Below are 20,719 nucleotides of genomic sequence, written 5' to 3' on the forward strand. Positions count from 1 at the left end.
GAATGAAAATTAAAATCACAATGAAATATCACTATACACCTATTAGACGGGTTAACATTTTAAAAAATAACTATAACAGATGGGAGTACGTCAAACTAAAAAGTTTTTGGAAAGCAAAGAAACTGTCAACAAAATGAAAAGGCAGCCTACTGAATGGGAGAAGATATTTGCAAATGATATATCTGATGAGGGGTTAATATCCACAATATACAAAGAACTCATACAACTCAACATCAAAAAAACAAACAGGGCTTCCCTGGTGGTGCAGTGGTTTAGAGTCTGTCTGCCGATGCAGGGGACCCGGGTTCATGCCCTGATCCGGGAGGATCCCACATGCCCCGGAGCGGCTGGGCCCATGAGCCATGGCCGCTGAGCCTGCGTGTCCGGAGCCTGTGCTCCGCAGCGGGAGAGGCCGCAACAGTGAGAGGCCTGCGTACTGCAAAAAAAAATAAAAACAAAACAAACAACCTGATTTAAAAGTGGGCAGAGGACCTGAATATGCACTGCCCCGAAGAAGACATACAAATGGCCAACAGACACATGAAAAGATGTTCAACATCACTAAACATTAGGGGATTGCAGATCAAAATCACAAGATGCCACCTCACTTGTCAGAATGCCTATTATCAAAAAGACAACAAACAAAACGTGTTGGCAAGGATGTGGAGAAAAGGAAACCCTCACACACTGTTGGTGGGACTGTAAATTCATGCAGCCACTATGGAAAACAGTACGGAGGTTTCTTAAAATGTTAAAAATAGAACTGTCATATGATCTAGCTATTTCACTTCTGAGTATTTACCCAAAGAAACAAAACCACCAATGTAAAAGATATATGCACTGTGATGTCCATTACAGTATTATGTACAATAGCCAAGCTATGTAAGCAACCTAAGTGTCCACTGACAGACAAATGGATAATGAAGATGTGATACATACATATATACAATAGAATATTTCTCAGCCATTAAAAAATGAAATATTGCCACCTGCAACAACATGGATGGATCTAGAAGGTATTATGCTAAGTGAAATAAGTCAGAGAAAGACAAACACTGCACGTTCTCCACTTATATGTAAAATCTAAAAAACAAAACAAAGAAACAAACAAAATGAAAACAAACTCATAGATACAGACAACAAATGAATTAGTTGCCAAAGGGAGGGGGTGAGGGGGTTGGAGGTGGGCAAAATAATTGAAGGGGATTAAGAGGTACAAACCTCCGGTTATATAATAAATAAGTCACAGGGATGTAATATACAGCATAAGGAATATGGTCAATAATAATATAATAACTCTGCATGGGAACAGGTGGTTTCTAAACTTATCACAGTGATCATGTCATAACATATGCAAACCTCAACTCATTAAATCATTATGTAGTATACCTGAAACTAACAGAATATTGTATGTCAACTATATTTCAGTTTAATTAATTAATTAAAAACCAATTATAACAAGTGTGGATGAGGAGGGGAACAACTATAACTCTCATGTGCTGCTGCTGCTGGAAATGTAAAATGGCACAACCACCCTGGAAGACGGTTTGGCATGTTCTCAAAAATCTGAAGCTACATCCACCGAATGATCCAATCACTGCACTATTAAGCATCTGTCCAAGAGACACAAAAGCATATGTCTATACAAAAACTTGTGCAGGAATGGTCATAGCAGCTTTATGTGTAACAGCCAAAACCTAGATTAACCCATTAATAGGTGAACGGATAAATCAATTTTGGTATATCCATACAATGGACTACTCCCCAGGAAAAAAATCATAAACTATTGATACACGCAACAACATGGATGGATCTCAAAATATTATGATAAGAGAAAAAAGCTGTGTAAAAACAGAGTCCATAATGTTTAGTTCCTTTTATATAAAATTCTAGAGAATGTAAACTAATCTATAGTTACTGTGAACAAATGCCCAACTGTGAATGCTGTGAGGGGATGAAGGGTGAGAGGAAGGAATTACAAAGGAGAACAAGGGGGTGATGGATACACTGACTTTCTTGATCCTAGTTATGAATGCATGGGCGCATTAGCATCAAAACTTATCAAATTAGTACACTTTAATGTGTGCAGTTATTGAATATCAACTATACCTCAATAAAGTTGTTTATAAACATCTGCAGGCAACTCACAGAGTGACCTTAGTTTTAGTTTAAACAATGTTTATGAGCACTTAATGCCAAGAGAATACCCTAACTCTTCTATATATATATCTTCAAGATCTAACTCTTCAAGTGCTATAGAAAACATTTTTGAAGTTAGGTCAGACCTTCTCCCTAAAATATGCTCTCATAACAATCTACAGTCTTATTTTGTCAGGTCTGGCATTTTCACCATAAACACCTTTGGGTCAAGCAATTTCACAGTACAACTAATTAGCCGTAATGCAATTTTGCCATAAAAGATAAAATAACTGGTTGACAATTTGGCTTCATTTCATCATTGACACACTACTCCCATTTTTCTATTGTTTAAATCTTAGGTCTCATAATGGTCTATACCGTGATGAGTAGACATGGTGGTCTGAAAATAGTGGATGATAACAACTCTATTCGAAAATAGGGTGATAAGAAAACTTACTGAAGTATGAGACAAGAGAGTGCAACGCCAGACTGCACACTATACTAGAAAATGGTAACAAAGCAGTTTGCAAATCTTTCAGTAAGCCCAGTCACCCTCCCACCCGTCAAAACCAAAAGTTTACCAAGCTATGGCAAATATAAAAGAGGCGGCTTGTACTTCACACCAGGCTTTGGGAGCTTTAATTATCCAGTCTTTGTCTGATTTAGATACAACAGCTCGTGCGCTCATGCCATCTTTACCAAATTTATCACACAACATAAGTTGGAGGCAAAAGAAGAAGAGTCAAGCTCCTCCTACGCCCCCAAAAAGAAATGATTACATGATTCCTGATGAGTTTAAGTTTCTTGAAAATGGTAAAAACTTTTTGCTATTTGATAGTATAGAACATGATGTAGATAGAATTTTGGTAGTTGGCACGAACCCGGCTCTGATGATTTGGTGTAATCTAAGAATTGGGCATGTGATGGAACAGTTAAATGAAGTCCAGATATGTTCTACCAGTTATATACATTACCTATAAGAAATAGCATCCTTCCTCTGTTTTCCTTCCAGGGAAATCTGAAGAGATTTACAGCAGATTTTTCTATATCGTGAAGAATCTATGTCCAACATTAGATCCTGAATCCTTAATGATCGACTCTGAGAAACAAATTATCATAGGTTTCTCTAAGATATACCCGAATATGACGATAACTATCGATCTACACACATTTTAAATGTATTCAATTTTTTTTTTGTATTTTCATTTTTCACAATGAAATCTTTTTTTAAATGTTATTACTTTTCATGTCTCATGGTGTCCTTTTTAATGCCCCTCTTTTATTTTCATTATTTTATCTTTTACAGCAAAATTTTCCTCTGGCCAGTTAGTTATGCAGTGAAACTGCTTGCAATGAAACTGCTGTGGCAAAGATTCAATACCTAGAACCCTTTGCAGACTTATCACCATTGCCATCAATTACTCATTTGATCAATGCTTCTCTTTCTATGACAGCAGAGATAGTATCAGTATCCTTCATTCCCGCTTCTCTAGGTCCTGGTACACAGTAAGCGCTCAATAAGCACTTGTTGGATATAGTATTTTGACCTGGTGTCTGGGTGATAAAGAGCAGGTTGTTGATCCTTGAAATTAAATACACTAAAAAATAAGAGATGGCTTCTGCCCTTTAAGCTTTTCTTCGTTTTCCCATTTATTTTGTCAATATTCATTTTAGAAAAATTTTTTTCAAGATTCTAAAACATGAATCTCTGTTAGAATTTGTCTGGTATCTGTTAGTAAGTTACTTGGGAGAAAAAAGACAAACGTCACAGCATACTTTTCAGTTATTTTTAATAATTAAGTTGTGATACCTGTAATGGTGATTAAATGAATAATATCAGCTTTTTACCTGATTAGTAAAGTGGCATTTTTCAGCATCAAAAAGGGAAAGAGACTGTATAAACCTAAGGGTAGACAGACTCTATCAAGCGTATTGATCTGCTAGTCAGACCTGAAAGCTCCCTTCTGGGGCTGGAGCCTCTGGGCTAGAAGGTTCCAGAGACCATCCATGCCTCAGATAAACACAGGACAGAGTAGATTCCTCAACCACCTTTCAGAATCTTAATTATGAAACATTCAAGTCCAATATTAGTAAAATAATATTTGAATAGAGAAAAGTGAATCTATCTTTTCTTCCTCACTCATTCCCCAGCTACCTATCACAAAGCTTCTGGATTACAATCCCTGGTATCTCTACCAAGCGCTTCAAGTTAAAAAGTCTCCGTTTTAAAGCTAATTCTTTTTTTTTTTTGCGGTACGCGGGCCTCTCACTGTTGTGGCCTCTCCCGTTGCAGAGCACAGCCTCAGGGGCCATGGCTCACGGGCCCAGCCGCTCCGCGGCATGTGGGATCTCCCCGGACCGGGGCACGAACCCGTGTCCCCTGCATCGGCAGGCGGACTCTCAACCACTGCGCCACCAGGGAAGCCCAAGAAGTCTCTGTTTTAAAAAGCCTGTTTCAAGAGCTTTCTCAGACAGACACTGCTGGCTGCTGCCTCTGGCACTCAAGAGCAGCCAAGGGAGGCATGGGGCAAAATGTCAGAAAAGCAGCCGAAGGGAAAAACAACCACAAAAGGAGGTCGTCGTCCCCTCCATGTTACACCCTGGTGGCAATGCCTACTAGGGCCTCCCCTCTCCCGTTCAGTGTGCTTGAGAAACAAACACCTCCTGTGTCAGGAAAGAAATGTGCCGTGGGCACAGCTCACGGCCTTAGATATTTTTGCAGGCAATCAGACCATCGGATCAATGGTGTCCTTTGCCACGTCGGGATTATCAGGCTCCCCTTCTTCCTGTGACTTCCATGCAGTCACCAAATCTGCTTCTATTTTCAAATCCCTCTATAATTTTTTCCCCTTTCTTTTCAACTCCAAAATTATTATCTTAATTCAGGTCTTCCTTATCTCTCGCCCAGGGACAATTTAAGATCTTTGGATGTCCTAAACACTGAGATACATTTTGGTCTCTCTACCCCTCATGTACTTAAAAAATATAAAACCATAAAATAAAAAGTTTTCCAGTACGCTGATGTGAAAATAGCTTTTTTCTAGATTTTTCTTAAAAGTCGAGAAAGCTTTCTCTAGAAAGTCAGATTTGCACTGAGTTGTAAAAGATAAAGAGATAACTAGATAAAGAAGGAGAAAAGGACTCCCGGAGGGAAGTGTCTATGTCAAGGTATTCTGGGCTGAACCGAGAGGATACATTTCCCTGTTGCATGAGTGAACAAAGGGCTTGGGAAAAGGGCTAGAAAGTAAGACAGCATCCAAACTACGATGGTCTGTGTGCTGAGCTGACTTTATCTTCCAAGCTATGGGGAAGCCAATGATGAACTGTAAGAAGATGTATAACACCTTCAGGTCATTCAAACCTCCTTCTGTGAGATCTACTGACATTTTCAAATGCAAAGAGAGAACAAAAACCAAGCATCAGAAACAAAATCAAACACACCAAATCTAGCTTACACAAGCAAACAGCCATGATTCTCAAAAATAAGTTTCTAGCAGAGATTTCTTTCAAACTGTTCCCCAGTGTTCTGCATCTTTTCTCTTGTGCCCTCCATGATTCCCTAACTTAACCCAGGGTCAGAGCCCTTGAGACCTTCCTGACCAGTCTCAGGGACTCTCATGAGGTTTCCATCCCAGGGATAAGCCTCACCCTCACTTCCTTAACCCCCCCCACCCAACTTCATAGCACATCCTTCCTGGAGGCTGGTTCCATTCCACTTGCCTCAGAAGCATTCATGCTACACAGAGGAGACTCTTACCCTCTCCTTACACAGGGCATTACAGACCCAAAGGGCAGTAAGACTTTCATCACTTAGCAACCTGGACACGCATTTATGTTATCGGCTAAACTGTATCCCCTCCAAATCCATATGTGGAATGCTAATCCCCAGTGCTTCAGAATGTGACTATTTATGGAGATGAGGTTTTAAAGAGTTAAGTTAAAATGAGGTTATTAGGGTGGGCCCTAAAGCAATGTTACATATAAGGAGAGGAAATTAAGACACAGAAACACACAGAGGGGAGACTCTGTGAAGTACAAAGAGAACAGCCATCTAGAAGCCAAGGAGAGAAGCCTCAGAAGAGACCAACCCTGCTGACACCTTGATCTCAGACTTCAAGCTTCCAAAACTGTGAGACCTTACATTTCTGCTGTTTAAGCCACCCAGTCTTACAGCAGACCTAGCAAATTAATACAATATGTGACAAGACGGGGAACAGGTTTGTGGTTTTTTTCACCATAATTCCTCTTTGGGGGAACTCTTCTTATTTCACGACTGCATGTATCAATGTAAAGAGGGGTCATAACTATGACCTAGATGGCCTGTGTTTGGATCTGTGGATGCCTGGGCTTCCAAGAAGTAGGTGCAGATAAGTAGAGAATTTTGTCTGCTGTGGGACAGAAGACCCACTGAAGCCAAGGGAAGGTCAGTGAGTGTGTTAGTTTCCTCTCGCTGCTGTAACAAATTACCACAAACTTAGTGGCTTAAGGCAACAGGAGTTTATTATTTTATAGTTTTGGAAGTCAGAAGTTCAAATGAGTCTCCTGGGGTTAAAATCAAGGTGTCAACAGTGTAACAGGGAAAAGCCAAATCTGACTAGATGTTGGATCTGTTTCTTTTACTTTAATCTTTGCTTCCCGTTGCTTTTGTTCACTAAAAGGATATTGTCTGTACATAATGGCCTGCCTTGGGGAACTCTGCCTCTCTGCCTGAATGTTAAACCAAAGGGCCTTTGTTCAGGGAAACATCCGGACCCTGTCCACCTGTGGATGGCTGCAAGAAAGAAGAAATTAACACATCATCTCCCTGAGGCTGGCCATTCCAGGGGACATTTGCAAAACTTATGGCCTTTTTACTTTACTTCCTCATCTCCTCCTTGACTCTGTGCTATAAAAGAAAACTGGCATCCAAACCCCGATAAGATGGTTATTTAGAGACATTAGTCTCCCATCTTCTCGGCCTGCCAGCTTTCCGAATAAAGTCGTCTTCCTTGCCTCAACACCTCATCTCCGATTTATTGGCCTGTCGTGCGGCGAGCAGAGCGAGCTTGGACTGGGTAACGACAGGGCTTTCTTTCTTCTGGAGGCTTTGGAGGAGAACCCATTTCCTTGCCTTTTCCAGCTTCTAGAGGCTTCCTGCATTCCTTGCCCCGTGGCCCCATCTGCAAAGAACATCTTGCCAACATCTGCTTCTATTGTCACATCTCCTTTTTAAACTCTTCTGCCTCCCTCTTACAAGAGCCCTTGTGATTACACTGGGCACACCTGGTAATGCAGGACACCCTTCGCATCTCAAGATCCTTACCTTCAGCACATCTGCCAAGCCCCTCTTGCCCTTTAGGGAAATGTATTCACAGGTCTGAGGATTCAGAGGTGGACGTCTTTGGGGGAGGGAGCATTTATTCAGATTATAACAGTGAGGAAAACTAGAGGGTGGCACAGCCCAGGAGGAACTTAGAAACACAGAAATGTCAAAGGAGGTGAAAATTTATATGCCTTGGCCCCTGTCCTTGACCTCAGAAATCTTCCGCTACCACCACCAGTCACAAAATGCTTGTCATAGTTGGTTAGAGTTCCCCCAGGAGCAGACACGGAGACAAGAGCTAAGTAGTTTATTTGGGAGATAGTATAGCAGTAGAGAAATTACAGCCAATGGAGGGCAGTTAATATACAGTATGTTATAAAGCCAGCTAACTCTCTGGGCAACTAGAGTTTAATCCCATTGGGAAATGCTGGAAAAAAGTGTAAAACTCTTGGGAGTTGTTCCACATGAGAAGTGAGGAAACCATGGTGTCGCTACACCAAATTTTGTTGGTCATTGGCTGAGGGCTGCTCCCACATGTTAATTCCCTGGTACTTCTATAGAAATGGGTAAAGTAGCCTCTAGAGCAGGGGTCACGAACGGCCCCCGTCCCCCCCACCCCGGGTCGCACGGCACGTGGTGAGCGGCAGGCGATCGAGCGAGTGAAGCTTCATGGGCTGCTCCCCGTCGCTCACATTATGGCCTGAACCATCCCCCGCATCCCACCCCACGCCCCGTGGAAAAACTGTCTTCCATGAAACCTGTCCCTGGTTCCAAAAAGGTTGGGGACCCCCTGCCCTAGAAGCTTTGGAGAAAGCCCGCCAGCAAAGAAATGCAAATCTTGCAATCAGATGTCAGTGGGAGCATTTCTATTACAATGGGAATGCCAAATGGATATGGGCAGGACATCCTCCGTGTCTGCTAAAATTAGATTTCTCATGGAAATCAGTGACATGGCTGAGTTTTGCATCCTCATTGATGTGGGGCTGAAACAGTCCATAAATATGAGGTAACAGCTGACATCTGGACTGCACAGAGAATAAGCACCAACAGAAAGCAACTTCTGCGCTTGTCTTACACTTTATGCCTATAAACCGGTCACTACAGTCTCTTCCACTGAAAAACCAGCCCCGAACTCCTTGTTTTCCGGCCCCCGTTCAGGACTTCCGTAGCACCCCGTTTCCAGTATTTCCCTGGTCCAAAGTTAGTTTCCCCCTCCTCTCCCACTCCCACCACATTCGGCTTAGACAGAACAGCAATCTACAGTGCTGCACATCTCTATTGCTCTTTTGAGTAGACAAAAATAATATTGGATAGAGTTTCCCTCCACCTACTACTTCCTCCCTTGATTAAAAAAAGAAAATTAAAAAAGAAATTACAAAAATAAAATCCCCAACTGTTATTTTCTCCTTTCATTTCACTCCAAGTCCTCAGGCCTTCCCCTTCATTCTCAGCCATAAATCAGGCATTTCTGGAGTTTCCATGTCCAAATGCACAAGGACAATACGCATGTGGGTACTTTTAAGTAAGAAATCAATGCTCTATAATTTAATTTTCTCCTCTCACATTAAACCTGCCATTCTCCACATAATTGGAGTGATAAATGCAGAGTCAGACTTCATCTTCCTGACTTTCATACCTATCGGTACTCCAAATGCAGACAATTGTGACATTCGACTTTATAAAAATTACCAAGCACACCAACTTCGCTTAATTAAACCATTTAAAAGTTGCTTTTGTTACATTTAATGAATGATATATTACACTGCAGTGAAACATGCAGCGATACAAATACTTCACAATGCTTCCAATTAAGACTCACTTCACTTATGCCAATTGACAACACAAGTGTTCCACACTTCATTCAGTTTGTGCATTTTAAATGAACTGGTTAGTGAGAAGGGTGCTTCTTTGCTAATGAGTTTTGTAATCAAGGCATCTATTTTAATTTCAAATTGGCTAGATTGGGGGAAATTGCTAGACTAAATGGCTGGTACTAATTAGGATTATAAAAATATTCATCATGCCACGGAATTAACATGGGGGTCTGATTTTCCTGCATTTGCACACTGCTTGAGTTTTGGGGGAAAAAAATCTTGACAAATTGTCTTCTCTTTAGCAAATTGAACAAACACTATATCTGTTTTAGCCCTTCTTTTCATTTAAAGCATAATACATATTCATGGTTTGTAAATGAAGTTAAATGATTTCAACTTCTATCTTCATTACCATGTTACAGATGTCTCCATAACTTCCTTAAAAAACCCAGATTATAGTATTACCTATTTGAATGGCAAAGACTTGTTTAATCTACATGTTAACCCAAACACTGGAACAAATGGATGGGAAAAGTGTGCAACACTGGATGAAACCCGAAAAAAACAACAACTGCTTTGTTGTTTATTTTCTTCCATAGGCAGAATTACCTAGTCCTATGACCTATCATCAGGAAACAACGTGATGGCTTTCCTACTCAAGGTTCCAACTCGGCGAGTGCCATTGGCTGAGGGACCTGAGGGACGCGCTAGAAGAAACTAGATTCATCTGAAGGTCTGGCCTCCGTCCAGCTGATTTCGCCGTCTCACGAGTACCGTGTTCTCTGGGGTTAAGTTTCAATGTAAAGTGGCCCCTATGGAATTCTGCCCTGAGGCGGTGGAAAGTCTGTCCATCTACTAGCCAGAGCGAGGTGTGGTGGTCATACTGGGGGGGGGGTCTCAGCCAGGCTTAGAGGAGCAGGCCAGGCCCCTCACTTTCTGGGTGACCTTGACCAGGTGGATATTGCCTTCAAGAATCACATGCTCACATGTAACTTGGAAATAATAACACCCACTTTGCAGATTCCGATGCAGATTCAATGTAACCATGTATATGAAAGCACCCATCAGTGCCCATAGACAGGAGATACTTAACGACATATATCTCCATTTCTGAGAAGCGCCTATATCTTCAACACCGAGTAACGAAACATGGGGAGTGTAAGAGTCACTAGGCGCAAACTCCAATTCATTGCGTATGTCTGCGCCTCTTGGCTCCAGAGTATTTGTTTCCATTACAGCTGTCAAATCACATAACCAAATGCTAATTCAATTTTAGGATATAGCCACAAATTTCATCTGAAAAATCACCAGAATAAAGCGCTTCCTTAACATCCATCTCTAGTGGGTTCTTCTAAATAATAAAACCTCTATCTATCACTGAGTTGTAAATAGTAACTATTGAGGTTATACCCAACAAGAATACTTTCTGTTAGGAGAAAAAAATAGTTCCTAGAGTTTCACAGTTCACAAGGGACCACAGTGAAAAGCAAAGCTAAAGAAAAGAGAAACGTCAGACTTGTTATATTCCTAGTTAGGGAAATTTTCCTCTACACCACACTGCCTCTTGAAAATGTAGTTTAATAGTGACTTGAAATGATTTTACTTAAACTGGCCTTATTCACACCTAAAACCTTTTTTAAGATCACTGCCTTATAATTGAACATAAGCTATGTTCAATAAGCTGTTCAAGGTAGATTACTTTTCAGAATTCTTTAATCATAAAATTAATCTATAATGAAATAATACAAAATTTAAAAAATGAATGTTATTAAAAAACAAACATAATTCCATCATCTTAAGATAACTCAGGTAATGTTTGGGAATATTTCCTACCATCTAAAACTTTTTCTCCTTCCTTCCCTCTTTGCTTCCCTCCTTCCTTCATCTTATTTTATTTGTTACATACTTCTATTCAAAGAGCACTCGCTTATTTAATATGAATCATGTATGAATTTATATATACATATAATGTATGCAATATGAGATATACATGTTGTAAGGCCAACTGGCCCAAGGCAGGGGAACACAATCAGATTCACAGGTTGCATCAGACTGAAATTCACCGGACCACCCAGTTCCAGAAACTGCCCTGGAGACATTCCGGACCACCCAGTTCCAGGAACTGACCTGGGGACTTTGAACCCAGCCCAGCCTTCCCGGCTTTCGAGGGGCGGGACTAACGGTTCCCCAGGATACCCGAAAAGACCACCAAATAAGGAATACCCTGAGCCCTCCCAGATTCACCACACCCCTTTCCCTTCTTCCCCTATAAAATCTTGCCCAACCTTCACCCGGGCGCGACTTCTCTGGCCCCTTTCTCTCGGACCAGTGAACCTCGCCCGGGAGCGCTCCCTAATAAAGCTCACTTGAAGCTTTCCTCTGTTTCGCGGTGCCGTTTGTTAAGATCCGACCTTACACAAGTATTAAATAGATATTAATATGTATCCATGTTGCTACACGGTCATCATGACCACCATCTCAATGGCTGAATAATATTCTGGCCAATGTATATATCCTGACTTAAAGTCCCTTGGGGCTCCCCTGGTGGCGCAGTGGTTGAGAGTCCGCCTGACGATGTGGGGGGGTTCGTGCCCCGGTCCGGGAAGATCCCACATGCCGCGGAGCGGCTGGGCCCGTGAGCCATGGCCGCTGGGCCTGCGCGTCCAGAGCCTGTGCTCCGCAACGGGAGAGGCCACAACAGTGAGAGGCTCACGTACCGCAAAAAATAAATAAATAAGTAAAGTCCCTTAATATTGGGCAGTTAGTAAATTTCTGTCCAGATTTTCCCATTATGAGTGACTTTGATAAACATTATTATGCTTAAATCTTTTTGGTATTATGCTGTTGGTGCAGTCTCAGAAGTGAAGTAACTGAATCATTGGATCAAATTTATGAATATGTGTATGTCTTCTGATACATGTGGCCAAGAGGTTCACCAGGAAGGAAAACCCATTTGCATGACCATCAATACAGCTTTGTAATAATGAGTTTCACCATAACTTTGCCAACATTGGGTATTTTTCTTATGGCACAGAAAGGAACACATATTTAAAAATACAACCTATTAAATTAATTTTAAATGAGCATCGTTTGAAAGCTTCCTTATGAATTCTCTGGATTAGTTAGACTTACTGAACATTAATGAATTCTTGCCTTTGGCTTAGACTAATTCTCTAATGTTAATATTTTTAGAAGTCTCCTTCTCTGTCATTTACCTCACTTGATATCTTCCAACCTTTCTTCCAAAGAATTCACCTTGTGTCTATTTCTTCACCAGTTTAGCCAGCCATAAATCATCTGCATGAAATTAAAAATGACCCAACTGATAGCAGTCCCACTGCGGGTGGAAGGTAATGACTGAAAAAGTGCACAAGGGGGATTCTGGGATTCGGGTCATGCTGTGTATCTTGATCGGGGTGCTGGTTCCCTAGGTGTATTCAGTTTATGAAAATTCACTGAGCTCATGATATGTGCACTTTTCTGTATGCATAGTACACTTTGACTTAAAATGTTTAAAGACTGACCTGACTTTAAAAGGCCAGGTGCTATCACACCAGGGGGAGTGGTCACGGCGGAGGCAAAGAATGGAGGGAGGATAGAAGGTGTGGCGAGGTCAGGTCGACTGGGTGGTTAAGTCCAGAGAGGCTTGCAAAGGAAGCAATAAGCAGGAGAACTCCTAGTTCCAACTGGAAAACTGGAAACCTAGGGTCAGAATTAGGCAAAGGGATCAGAGTTAGGGACCCTGGGCAGCAGTGTGAGCACTAACGACCAGTGCATGTGTAAAGACAAGGTCACTCCATATAGGAAGGGGTGGAGGAACACAGAGAAAATGGTTGCGTTCAACCAGAGGAGGCTGCATTGCGTGACCCTTTGCCCACCTGTAACTGTAGTCACCTCTTTCACCAAAGTATTGCCACGCCTGAATTTCTACCCTGAGAGCATAACTGCTTTGGGAAAAGTGTTGTTGGGAAGAGGTACCTGCGTACCCTTCTTAATACATATATACGCTGCATCTTCCATTAATTATTTTAGCAAATGTTCTTTTCCCTGACAGAACTGTGGCAGGTTACCGAAAGGAACACATAGGAGGTAGCGGCAGAGAACTGAAGTCTGGGACACGATATAGAAAAAGCAGGCTTAGGAGGACAAAGGCCACCAGATCCATATTTTGCTGAAGGCTGTTCCTTTGAACTAGCTTTCTCGCAAGCAATGTTGCAAAGCCTGGAGATTCTTACTGCACCACCATCGCTGACTGCGAGTTAATGTTGTACATTAAACCAGTTTGGTCATTCAGAACTCAGCTCAAATAGGTTAATTCTAACATCTGAATAACACAGTGGCCGTGCCACCTTTTTGATACAACATAGGGCCATTCTTGCTGGGCCCACTGTTTTTGTTTTCACCTTCAGGAAAGTGGCCTCATGGAAACTGGTGTTTCTATGGTGATGGAGATAACACATTTCTATTGCATTGATGAGACGTCTGTAAGATCAGCGTGGGCTCCCCCTAGGTGAGTAGGCCTATGGATTTTTCTTTCTCTTAAATTATGCACATATGATTTTACAGGCACAGAAGAGGACCTAATGAAAATGCAATGTTTTTCTTTTAAAAAAAAAAAAGGCACCCTTCAGTTCTAGTCTTATTCCATGGAAAATAAGCTTCAAAACCACGAGCATCCCTAGGTAATCCCCATCAGCTTTGTCCCCACCAGGTGGGGAGCCACGAAACCTGCTCCTGTCAATGGCTGCTGAGGAACGCTACCATCACCTGCTAATCCTGGAGGCTCTGGTGCAATTACATTTCTAATCTGAGGGTTTACATGAGAATATAAATGAAAGGAACAGCTTCATCTGTATCCAGCATTCTAGAAGTACAAGGTTAAACTTCCCTTTGAATGTTCAGGCCCTCCACACACCAGATACACCCTAATTCACCAGTGTCCTGCTCGTGTGTGGCAGCACCAGGCAGGGTCCAATCAGGAAAACCTACCTGGAACCACTGCCATCTCCTCTGCTGCAGACCCTATTTTGCCAGTGACCTGACTAAAATTGCATCAGCTTCCTAACCAGCTTGTCGCTCTGTTAGCTACTATTGAACTTGGCGGGTAGCCAGACATAAAACAAAAACAAAAACAGCAACCAAAAAACCCCATAGTTGCATACCCACCTCCCTCCCAATTACCATAACAGCACCCCTTCATTATGTGTGCTAGTGTTTCAGAAAGTGGTTTTTACATTGAAATTATGGGCAATTCTAGGCCAGTCTAGCCCAGAAGCATATGAAAAATAATAAGTCTGAAATCCCATTGAGATCCTCATCTCTGATGACTAAACCAGCTAGATTTGTTAAAGTTTCATTTTGTCAAGAAGATACATGATAATAGAGAGCTCTGCGATCCCACCTCTCAGGCAGAAAAACAGCTATTTTCAACTCTCCATCTCCGTGGAAGTCCCCCTGTCCAGGATGTATGCATCTGTAAATACATGAGCATGTGCCCATTTTTTTAAAAAAAAAAAACTATACTGAGTCTTTTGTCAAAATGAGGGATGTTTAAACACCCAGCTTTCTATAGCTATGAGAACAGCACCTATCTCTTAAGAGGACTGCAATGTCCTCAAAACCTATCTCAAAATCTTTCAAAAGTTCTCAGTTTCAGTAAGATTACTGAACCATCCAGCTAATCCAAAACGTCACAATGTGAGCTGTTTCGGTCACCAGCAAGGAAGTAGCCTGATGGGAGCAAAAGAGAATCCTGCTTCTTAAATAATGGGTAAATATACAGCTCTCCTAAGATGTTCTAGAGCTTTGGTTCAGAGAGGAGAGGAGAGGAGTAACTTTTATTATGTCCAACTGGTCAACCATAACCTATTATTTCTGCTATTTTTTTTAATCTCAAAGATTTTTTATAAAACATCTCCAAGCTTCTTGTACCCAAGAAAGAATCTCTTGTTTTTACTAAGAACTGAGTCAGTGAATATTAAAATGCAAGATGGCAGGAGAATCTGTAAGGCAGAGGGGAGCTGCCATAGTCCTGTGGCAGGACTCACAGGATGGCCAGAATAGAAGGACTTGGTCAAAGGCCCAAGTCACACTGAGCAGGACACAGAAAGGACTTGGCTAGATCGAGACACAGCAGAACTGGAGAGGCATGATCCTTCAACAGGGTCAAGTGCAAGGTGCATTTGCCCCCACCTCCATACCCCTTCATAGCTTTGGACGTTGGAAGGCTTGGATCACTTTCACCCCCCACCAGGCCCTGACCAGTACAAGCGAGCCCTGTTTCCCAGGTGATTCACAACCTGCCATACAGCATCTCAAGGAACACAACGTCATGTGCAGCTCTCAACTTCTAGACAATTTTGTTCTATCCAGAAGGTATTTCCTTAATTCTCCAGCAGTGCCCTGACCGAGTAAGAACTCCTAGCAAGTCCCCTGCAGCTTTGGGGTAGCAATTTGGAAAGTAGAGCAACTGGATATTGTCCTTTTAAAATATCATTCAATTAGGTCTTTTGTAATACATACAACTAAAGAGATAGCCTTACCAATTCTAAAGAAATGGCTAGTGCATTTCATCAAAGGCACAATAATGGAAACATTGATTCACTCCTTGCCACAAACATCTCCCTTTGATGCTGCAGTTACCTTAATACTAGCACTTTTCATTTTCTCTAGAAGAAACCAGCGCCTCAATACATGCACATCAGAGAAGGCAGCAGTCTGAAGTAAGACATTGGCATATCAATCTCAACCACCCTTGCATCTTCATCTGCTGCTCCGTGGCATCCCTCTCCTTGACTCTAAACCAGTAAATTACCCTGAAATAAAGAAAAACTCTGCTGTGACCTGGATGCCTGGATGATGTTTTATGGCATCTCTACAAACGTTGCCAGGGGATCATCGGCCTCCTCACACCATTTATTTAAGAGTGGCAGGGCGCTCGTTAGAGACTTTACGGACCTGAAGAACACTCAGCCACTTCACACAAAAGATGCCGACAAGAAAGAGAACTTAAGGAAGAATACATCCGGAAATGTGCAGTGTGATTAGAAAAATCCAGCAGCTCCCACTGCCACATTTCCAAATATCTTTACCAAGTGAAAAAGCAACCACCGAGTCGGAAAGTATCTTGAATGCATTATATCCACAAGGGTACTTCACAAGCAATGCCGTAGATGTTCTCAGTGCTGTGGAGTTGGAGAAAAAGAAGAGTCCTTCTATAGACACCAGGCATATTGCATTTGGTTTATTAACCTCTTGGCATGAGACGTCTGTTGCCTCTAACCTAGATTGTCTCTGCATAAGTAAACACATGGGTTAAGGGTTCTGAGTTTCATCTAAATAAATTACCATACCATTTAACATCCAAATGATTTTTTTTTCAATGCATCTTCAAATTTCCTAGCTATACTAAGCATCTAAACTCACAGACTATCTGACATTTGGCTAAGTCTTTCATACAATATCCACCTGATGTCATGAAAGAAATTTATTTGCAATGGCTTGCGCTCTGCAAATGTCATGTGGGTGTCCTTAGGGAATTGCATTTAGCACCTGGCGCCTACCATGAGGCTCTATTAATGAGAGATATAAAGGTTATGTTGAAATTATTGTTTAAAGGTGCTGACATCTCACACACACACACACACACACACACACACACACGCACATGCACACACATTCATTTACAAATTATATATTCAAATATATACTGAAGAGCAACTGTTTCAGGACTTAAGAGAGAATAGAGAGAAGAAGCTATTTCAACCAAGGTTATTCTGTAGATATCTCTATGCAATATAGTGTTCATAATTATCCATTTCCTTTCACTGATTGAAACATTGTTACACAATAGTTTGGCATCAAACACTGTACTAAGGTTCTGGAGAAAGCAGGAAATACAAAGAAGAATTAAGTCTCTTAGGTATAAGTTGATCAGCTACAAAGGGCTCATTACCATAGCACCAATGCATTCATCCACTAATTCATTTGCCTAACAAATACTGATGATCAGTAAGTAGCAGGCACTGTCCTAGGGTCTGGTGCTACAACTGTGAGTGAAACCAGACACCGTCCTGCCTTCCTAGAGCTTGCAATCTAGTGAGAAATACAGATGATGCCAAATTCACATCAGTCAATGGAAAATCTCAACCATGACAGGTACCCTTGAAGGGAAGGGTGCACAGCCTTACGAGAAAGAACACCAAGGGGGATTTAACTTTATCAGGGAGTTTAGGGAAGACGTCCTGCAGAAGTGATGCTACATCTGAGATCTGACAGTGAGGAGGTGTACTTTAGGGAAGAAGATCCCAGGCCCAGGAAAGGGAGCAAGGGGGACAGCTGGGGCGGGGAGGGGACTGAAAGATGGCCATTGAAAGGGAAGTGCTAACAGTGAGTCAGGAGAGAGAAGGAGGGACCAGACCAAGTAGGTGCTAATAGAGCCTACTACGGAGGACTTTGGTCTCTTTTTCTGCGAGTAATGAGAAAATGCTGAAGGAGTTTAAGCAAAGGCATGAAAAGATCTACATTTGGGAAATATATTGTTCAGGTGATAGTATAAACACATACTACAGGAAATATTAAGGATACCTCCTAGGTTTGCAACTCAATGAGTACAATTAGGGAATACTGAAAGAGAACCAACTATGCTGGGGGAAGGTCAAGAGTTCATCTTTGGAATATGTTGAATCGAGAAGCTTTTGAGATATACAGGAGACAAGGTCAAGTACACAGCTGGATGTATGGATCTGAAGCTCAAAGGGAAGGACTCACTGGGCTACTCTATCTTGGATGTACTTTTAGAAAGTAATGGAATGGGGCTTCCCTGGTGGCGCAGTGGTTGAGAGTCCGCCTGCCGATGCAGGGGACACGGGTTCGTGCCCCAGTCCAGGAAGATCCCACATGCCGCGGAGCGGCTGGGCCTGTGAGCCATGGCCTCTGGGCCTGCGCATCTGGAGCCTATGCTCCACAATGGGAGACGCCACAACAGTGAGAGGCCCGCGTACCGCAAAAAAATAAAAAATAAAAAAATAATGAAATGGACATGTTTGAGGCTTCCCTCCCTTTGCTAAACTGAGAACAATGGTTATATTCCAATTCAAAGCAGCAGGTGTGATAGGATATTCCTAGACTTGGAGTCTGACAACAGCAGCCAAGCCCTGGCTCCTCCAGCTAGTAGCTGTGTTTGAACAAGCACCGTAGCTTTTCCGCACCTTTGTTTACTATAGTTGCATAAAATTATTATGGATATACATTTCCTACTTACAGCACAAGGTTGTTTTAAAGGTCAAATGAGTAAAATCATAGAGAAAACTATCTCAAGCCTGTGAAATGACAAATAACATTGTCAATAAATGAAATATATCTGCCTGCATATCTTGATATGAAAGACTAGAAAGGGAAGTTAATCAGCTGCAGACACAATCAACGTGGTTGGAAGGATACAATATCACTGAATCCCCTCCAACATCTGGATTGACTAAGCAAGTGCTTTTCACCGGGTGGTACCTGAGTGACAGGACATGAATGAAACCGGTATTTGTTCACCTTTTGATCCAGACTGTAGGCCAGCACCCAGTCCTCTTGCTTGGGGTGAAAGAGCAGACTCTGGATATAGAAGGTGAGCCGGTATTTCTGATAGGTGGCCCCTTCATCTGAGCTGATCAGTATACTGCTCTCCATCTCAGGATCACTAAGAAGCATGATCTAAAGAGAGGGGAGAGGAGAAAATATAGACAGAGTTAGCAGGAGAGAATAAATACAAGAAATTAAAGCATAAATATAAAGTCATCTGTATTTGTACAGCACAGCACAGAAAGGGGCATCTGGGCCTCTAGATGAAATATTGATATTTTTCTAACCCAATTTAGTCCCTCATTGCTGAATTGAGCTAAAATACTGTTCAAGGTTAGGTCTGCATACAAATGAGGATTCACTTTTTTGAGGTCCTTCTTTTATTTTATTTTTATTTATTTATGTTTTTTGCGGTACGTGGGCCTCCCACTGCTGTGGCCTCTCCCATTGCGGAGCACAGGCTCCGGACGCGCAGGCTCAGTGGCCATGGCTCATGGGCCCAGCCGCTCCGCGGCATGTGGGATCTTCCCGGACCGGGGCGGGAACCTGTGTCCCCTGCATCGGCAGGCGGACTCTCAACCACTGCACCACCAGGGAAGCCCGAGGTCCTTCTTTTAAATACCTTCATTTTTGATGTTTGTACTTGTACTTTTAAGTACTGGAAGTTTATTCCCGTGGTCCTCTGTCCCCTGACCTTAGGAGCATCACACCTCTGCTTCCTCATCTCCCCTCAGTCAATTCTCCATGTCACTCTTCATCACGCTACTGCTCTTACTACTCTTTAGTCATGAAAGAGATCCCACTGTTTTGTTCTTTCCAAACTGTTTTAGTGATGTAATTGATTTAAGTGGTTTCATGACCCTTTTGCTCTAGATGTTTTCCAAAGCACATATCCCCAAAGGCCTTTGGGACAAATATTGATGCTCAGGAAAGTTTGTCCTCCCCAAGCCAAATGGACAGTGGTGTAGTGAAAAGGCTTTGGCACCTGAAAGAGCACATTCGGGTATCAACACTTCTGTGTCATACTGTCACCTTGAAAAGCTACTTCACCTCTGGAGGCCTTGGTTTCCTCAACAAGAACTGGGTCTGACAATACAAGAACTGGCTTTCAATGCTTGGCATAGTGTATATTTTTGACAAGTGATAGCTATGGTTACTATCGACCTCTCAGGATTTAAAAGCCCCTCCAGTCAGTGCAATTTGACTTCTACTCACAGGACCTCAGTGGCACTGGTCTCACTAAAGGTGTGAGTGATTTTCTAGTATTTAAATCCAATAAACACTGAGATACTCAGACCTAGCTGTCCCTTAGTTAAACACTTAGCAGTCTTTGTTACCACTGACAATTCCATCCTTCTGGAAGCATTTCCTTCCAGGGGCTTCTGTAACACCATACTTCTCTGGTTCTCCTTTCTACCTCTTTTGAATACTCAACTTTCCCTGATTACCCTTGTAATATGGCTATTCCTCAACCCTCGGTTTTGACTTTCTTCTCTTTTCGCTCGACACACTGTTCCTCGGTGACCACTTCCACCCTCACTTTTATTTATTTTTTTCATTACCACCTTTCTGGAGACAACTCGTAAATTAAATGTCAATCTGAGGTCTCCTCTGAGTTTCAGACTTGAAAACTCAGCTGCCTGGTGCCTTCTTCTATTTGGATGTCTCACAACACCTCACAATCAGCATGCCCCAGGATGTACCTCATCCAAGCCCTCTTCCCCCTCAGGGCTTCCTGGTTCAGTGAGTGTTTCCACCAACCACCCATCCCATGAGAAGCCAAGCGCAACACCATCGCTAACTCTGTTTCTCCATTCACCTCCTATAAGTAATTAGTCTCTAAGCTCTGCGTGTTCTACCTACTCACTAACTCTAAAATCAGATCCGTTCTCTC

The 20,719-nt window shown here is 42.2% G+C and overlaps 1 protein-coding gene across 1 annotated transcript in view; it reads right to left on the reverse strand.

The window, feature by feature from the left end:
• Positions 1–20,719, reverse strand: part of SORCS3 (sortilin related VPS10 domain containing receptor 3) — a gene marked incomplete at both ends in the record, with an annotated part of 585,940 nt that overhangs the window by 255,468 nt on the left and 309,753 nt on the right. The window contains one exon of the mRNA XM_082855021.1: positions 18,799–18,957. Coding sequence (XP_082711147.1) covers positions 18,799–18,957 — 159 coding nt within the window. The remainder of the gene's footprint in view (positions 1–18,798; positions 18,958–20,719) is intronic.

The sequence above is a fragment of the Leucopleurus acutus genome, assembly GCF_964270905.1.
Source record: "Leucopleurus acutus genome assembly, chromosome: 14".
Taxonomy (NCBI): Eukaryota; Metazoa; Chordata; class Mammalia; order Artiodactyla; family Delphinidae; genus Leucopleurus; species Leucopleurus acutus.